The sequence below is a fragment of the Anopheles moucheti genome, chromosome 2 (genome assembly GCF_943734755.1).
Source record: "Anopheles moucheti chromosome 2, idAnoMoucSN_F20_07, whole genome shotgun sequence".
Classification (NCBI taxonomy): Eukaryota; Metazoa; Arthropoda; class Insecta; order Diptera; family Culicidae; genus Anopheles; species Anopheles moucheti.
The window spans coordinates 13,943,535-13,949,953 of record NC_069140.1 but is presented as its reverse complement, the minus strand read 5'-3'; the positions used below and the strand labels follow the sequence as shown (position 1 = coordinate 13,949,953).

At 44.2% G+C, this 6,419-nt stretch overlaps 1 protein-coding gene across 4 annotated transcripts in view; it reads right to left on the bottom strand.

Moving 5' to 3' along the window:
- Positions 1–2,074: 2,074 nt before the first annotated feature.
- LOC128305022 (uncharacterized) overlaps positions 2,075–6,419 on the bottom strand; it is a 219,189-nt gene continuing 214,844 nt past the window's right edge. For 2 of the 4 annotated variants that reach the window (XM_053042309.1, XM_053042302.1), the window contains exons 6-7: positions 5,332–5,500; positions 2,075–2,746 (exon numbers count right to left, since the gene is read on the bottom strand). In XM_053042309.1, the coding sequence (XP_052898269.1) occupies positions 2,115–2,746; positions 5,332–5,500 (801 nt within the window). In that variant the 3' untranslated portion in view covers positions 2,075–2,114. The remainder of the gene's footprint in view (positions 2,747–5,331; positions 5,501–6,419) is intronic. The other 2 variants (XM_053042317.1, XM_053042325.1) reach the window with 1 other exon arrangement.

Below are 6,419 nucleotides of genomic sequence, written 5' to 3'. Positions count from 1 at the left end.
AGCCATTTTGAACGCTCATATGTTGGCTAGTAATGAGTGCTTAAACCACCGTACGGGTTGTGGCATTTCCGTACCCATTTTCGTTCTGTTCGATTGCAAAGCGTCATCACCAGCGCCACGGCACCACCCGGAGAGATGTGTGAAGGAAAACGGGACTTTTTCCCTACCTCCCCCCATTACTTATATCATTTAAATCTTTTCATTTACTATTTTCTGCTGGATACGGTTATGGTTCAGTGAATGTGTATGCGCGCGCGCGTGTGTTTCCTGTTATTTAATGATGGGTTTTTGGTTGCTGTTCGAATGTTCCTTTGATGCTTTTTTTCTGTTTTTTTCTGGTTTAATTTCTTGTTTGCTTTGTTCGTGTTGCGCCGTGTTTTGGGAAAGGTGTGGGTTTTTTGATAGATTTTTTAAATCCACATTTTACCGCACAATTGTTACGGGTTACCACATCGATCCGGGAAGGGTGTGTTATAGAGCTCGAAATATGAAAAATATCACTCAATTATTCCAATAATATTTCGTGTGATCTCATCGGATGTGTTTTTGTCCCCCGCGGTTTTACGTTCGCTTTTTTTTCTTGTTCTGTGTTTTCTTTATATTTTATCATAGTTTAACGAGTGTTTAAAATTAACTTAATAACTTTTCCTATCCCTTAGCGTTGTTTTTTACCTTTCGTTTTTTTTTACTCCCTCCCGCCCCACATTGTCTAGAGTGGTTTGTTGATGTTCAACACTTAACAAAAGCAATGAACTAACGTTTCGTTCCCATTTTGTCGCCACCATGTTGCATCTTCGATGCTAACCACCCGGTTTGACCGTGTGTGTGTGTTAGCCACTAGCGCGCTAGAGTCTTGATCTTGATGCACTCGCTTCAAAGTGGATTCTTTCCCGCCCGCTGGTACGTGCGATCATAGTTCATAGCATTTCGTATTGGAGGACTTGGTTTGTTTGCAGTTTTTGAGTTTGCTTTACTTCCGGGATGTTTTGGGTGGCTGATGTTGGTGACTAGCGGGGGTTGGTTTTGTTTTGTTTTGTTTAAATTTTATTTTATCTAAAGTCGGTCTCACTGGATCACTGTTTAATGCTACCTTATATCGCCTTTTTCCAGTATGCAGCTATGCACCGTTCAAACCATGTCATGTGCCATGTCCTCCATGGGTCCATGGCGCGCCTTAAAATGTACTTATAACGTCCGCATCTGCGCAGTATCTGCCGATGGGTTGACGCTTTCATTATCCTAATGACGGCAACACGCGGTCACGCGAATGGTTTTTGCTCTGCTTACTTTATATACTATTATAAGAGATACCTAAAGATAAATCAGTTTAACAGACTTTTGCTTAACTTACACGTTAATGTATGTGTTTTTTGTCCTCGTCCTTCCTTTCGATCTCTCATCTTCATCGGCCCGCTGTCCTTCGCCATCGGCCATCGGTCACTTTACGTTCATAAGCATGTACTGTCGAACGATCATTAGGTCACGCAGTTACTTTCGGCATTGTGTGTGTGTGTTTTTGTTTGTGTTTGTGTCTGTGTTTTCGTTTCGTTTTCCGAAATCATCTTTATGCTCACTATTAGCGAGTATGATTAAATGGGTCTGAAGTATTCTCTTTCGTATCTACCGTAGATGGATTTGAATGTGCATATCTTATGCTCGTTTGCTTGCTAAGAGTAAATTTACAGCTACCAGCACCAGCAGGGGTGCGGTGCGATTTGGTAATGTGTCGGTGTGTGGGTTTTCTGTATTATTTTCACATGAATGTGGTTTGCACTGCACTGTACTGCACTGGGGGATGCTGTTCATCTGCTGTCGTACTGCGTTACCGCCGCATCCAGTCGGATCGGAGCGATCGTATGATCGTTTTGTGTGTATGTGTCTGTTCTGTGTGTGTGTTTGTGTTTGTGAGTGCCTATAACATTAGCCACCGTTTAGAATCTACATGATCGTGGAGGAATTAATCGTCACAACTTCGGTCAGCACGAGAAAAAGGGGTCTGACTGGCTGCTGGCTGGAAGGACATATGAGCCTTTAAGGAAAGATAACAAAGAGTGCTGTCAGTGTTTTGGTGTGTGGGTGTGTTTCTTTTAAGTGTACAGAAAAGAAAACCGCCCTCATCGAACGGCACAGAGTTGTCCTTCCGTTAGCCTTAATCGCCGTCGGGACGACGTGGTTGAGTTTTGACCGAAGCTCGCACACGCTCGCCAGTCCAGTACGGGTGCCGCAGGATCGGTCCGCCATCGGTGATTGTGATGCTGCCAGTGCAGTGAAGGTGCGGTCGCCATTCCCTGCCGTGCACGGCTGTGAGATGAAGCGGAAAAGCGGTCGTCGTCGTCGTCGTCGAGCGACCACGACACCAACGGTGTGGGAGGGCACGTTCGGTGCGGTGCGATGCGAAGTGGGTGACGCATATGCTGCGCGGGGTGAAGCCTCAGGCGCGCCATTAAGGTGGACCGCGTCCCGCAGCACAGCCGGGTGCGTGCGACACTGGCGACGCATATTAGTACGCTACGGTGCAAGCAGACTACGACGAAACGAAAGACATTCTTGGCTGATGCGGCTGCTGACCAGCAGCGCGCCCACCGGATGGGCTCGGCAGCCGCAGCATACCGATGGAGCAGAGCCAGTACGAGACAAGCGCCGATGCCAGCACCAAAAGCGGATGGTTGAGCGGCGTGCGATGATGCGGTTGTCCCGCGCGCTGCATTGCTGCTGGGTACTCCCCTGGAAACGGAATGGGAAACACCTGTCAAATTTTTCCCTCAAACTGTTCTTAACCAGTTGGACAGAATATAGTTTTAACATGTTTATCGTACGATACACGGTGCAGGTGCACGTGAGCATGTAAATGAAGTAAAGTAAATACGATACGATATGTGTGCGTCATTCTGTACGTGATGTTCCGTCGGAATGGTCGTATAAGGAGGATTATTTTATGACAATCAACAAAAGGGGAATAAAACAAAAACGACCCAAAAAAATTGTGAACAGAAAAATCTTAATCAATCAAGACGTAAAATAATAGAGTTTAAAGGAAAAGTCGTAATAAAAGATGTTTCCGTTAAGGATATTGATATATAAAAGGAGAGTTACAGTCAACTTATTTAAACAAATAAATACGTCACACTGCTTTTAATCAAACTTTCAGAAAAATCTGGTTAATCTTCGTATAAAACAATGCACTACAATACTACCATTTAAATAGCTATTATTTCATGGGGATATTTGTAGGGAGAACTCCTATATTCTGAGATCTTTAGTTAATAATTACTTTCGAACTTTAAGTGTAACTGATATTTTAATTTTTAAAAATTAAAACAAAATTTCAAGAAATTTTTTCTTAAAGAATTTTAAAATAATGCTATTGGGGATATCTTTTCGAACGTCTTTTGTTCTTGTTGGTAGGTTTGACTCTTTACGGTATTTAAACTCTCTCTACTGTTGCTTGTGAAAATATAATGTAATTTGTTGTGAAAATATATTAAAATCAATATTCCAGTCCACAATGGCAGATGTGTTGGGATTCTTCACATTATTAAAAAGTATTAATTAAAAAAAAAGTTTACAGCAAAAGGTCCAATAGCGTAAGGCACTCAATGATAGGAATGAAATGTAAATGAGTGAATCAATTACGAAAGGCAAACAATAAGGAAAACGAGACTGGCAAGGCAATTAAGAAACTATTAGATATGTACTTAGGATGTTTTGCAATTCAATTTGTATCGCGCGATTGGGGTGATTTTTTTTTGTTCTTTCCTCTCATTCCACCACCCCTCCCGAGCAGCATGATCGCATGGCACGCCATCAAATGGAACCAAAACTAATTTCGGCAAAGTGTCTCGAAATTGTAATACCGTAAAGATGCTTAGCAACTTCAACCGGACCTCCGCCTGGCCTGTTCGCATGCCAATATTCCATCCCATCGTTAAACAAAGCAGATTATTGGCAAAGTTGGAACGAATCAGAAATTAACTTTCCATAATCGTTTCCCTTACCACGGGCTGGTTCATTTGATCGGTAAACTTTTTGCAAATCATGCCCGAATGGCGCACCGCACCGATGGGTAGCGAGACGCGTGCAAGGTGGTTGTTTCCGGAGGTCGATGCAAAACCGACCGGTTAGCATAAATCAACCAACTGTCTGTTGCATGGGAAAGTTTCCGGCTCGCGTGTGTGTGTGTGTTGAGCGGGAACGAGACGAAATAAGATATTAACAAATTTAATATTGACCTTAGGTTAGTGCGGTGTAGCCCACGGTTTAGCACATGCCCAATGAAAGGCCGGGCACCGTACGGTCTTGGCGAAGATCGTGCTGAGATTGACATTGATATTATTGTAGCTAGTTTCTCATGCCGTCTTAGCACCAATGGAATCGTTGTTAAATTCATCTTCCACTCCACCCGGCGCGTGGGTCTGAGTGGAAACATTTTAGTCGATTTAACAGCTTACGACCAGTACCGCCAACAGTTCCGGGGTTCCCATTTCCCCGTAGGGGAATAGGAGAACGCACCGACGGGATTGAAAGTAGCGTTGAAACACTAGCCCACATTGTGTGTCGTTCGCCAGCTTTTGCGCAAAGGTCCGGTACCGGTGGATGGGCTGCGAAAGGATAGAGATTTATTGACATTCTCCAGCAAGGGACGGCACAATGGGTCGATAGCAATCCTTTTCCGTACGGCTTCTTCTGCAGCCTTCTTCGAGTTGTCTTGCAGCGGAATGAAATATCGCATTTGAAAGTTGGGCGAGAAAACCGATCGACAGTGAAGAGTTTTCCAAACAAAACGTCTCGAAGCTTGCATGCAACTCGACCGGCACTCGTACCGGGCGTCCAAATAAGGAAGTCTTGAACGCGCGCAATGGCAACGGGGATGCCATGATTCCCCGTCTGGGGAAACATTCATCAGCCGGTATTGTAACACAGCGCTCTCTGCGCGTTCTGCCCTGCCAGCCCTGCAGTTAGCCTGCTCGCAATTCGCAATCTAATAAAAGTCCATTATTGGAACGATCAATCAAGATTCAAAATATACAGCAATATAAACGAGACCTTTGAGACGCCATGGTGCACCGTGCGGACACGCCGTTTCTGCCACGACGGACAGTTGGAATTTCCCGTGCCAGCGGAGGTTAAAGGTTAGGGGGCCGTGGTGGGCACCCACGGTGCGGAGGGGAATATGCGAAGGTATGGAATGGCGTAAGAGACCAATGAAATAAAATGAGCTTGTCAGTGCGGCCGGACCCTCGGGCCCTCGGGTCTCAACCGCATGGGTTCTTGTCTCGCTGGGTGGGGATCGTACGGGGATTTATGGGTCGGGGCATAAATTGGCAGACCTACCGTTTAGGACGTGCACGGTGACACTTTTGCTTTTGGCGTTGGACGGATTGCACGTGTACTGTCCGGAATCCGATGGCCGAGCGTTCTGGATGAGCAGGAACGAGGTGGTCGTGTCACCTTTTTCGGTTATGACCGAGACGCCACCGCGCGGTGAATCGTAGCTAATAATCTGCAAAGAGAAGTAGAAGAAAAAAAAAACAATCCACGAATTGTGTAATTAAATGTTTCTTCGCTTGGTTTTTTATGCAAATGCAATCAATCATTTGTATTACTTTTCTGGACGGGGGGTGTAATTAAATTTTGTTCCAGATATTATCGTGAATGTTTTAAAATTTAAAAAGTACCCCACATTATGAAGCAAGAAGCTATTGGAGCTTTCTGAACACGATAGGACGGGTACCAAATCTCATCTAGGCTGATCTCACCGAAGCTGGACTGACGAACCAGTAAACAATCTCAAAGAGGAATTGCAGAAAGGGATTTCTTAACGAGGTAGTATTAAACCATGCCAATCGATTACAATTCCTGGCCCAAACCAAAACCTTGCGGCAGACACTTGCTAGTAGCATCGGACCCAGAGAGTTTTCCACCTGCCATCCTCTGGTATATGACGTCGATCATTGTCATTCTTACAAATGTGGGAAACATGGCCGATATTCTTCAGAATGGAGACCGGTTTTGCTAATATTTTGATATTTAAGTTATATCATTAACCTTACCACATCCACATTGGTTGGTGCAATAGCGTTGTTTGTATTACATAAGACACTAACTGTACAAACATAATTAAAACACACAAATCGGACTTCTTTTAGCAATCTTTATCTACCTAATCGATTGCGTCAGATATGTCTAATTAGAACTGATAAAAAATCATGTCCTCTTTTGCCGGTTTTGCTTTTTTGAGTCCGCTTTCTCGCGGCTGTTGATCCACTTAACTGGCTTCGCCGCTCAATGTAGCGCCCTCTACCGTCAAACGATCGAAGCCAGCTGTCACATTCGTATTGACCGTTGAATATATTCAACATCGGTATGGAATCAAAATTATTACTATCTCGAGAATCCATCACAATATCTTTAAAAGTTAT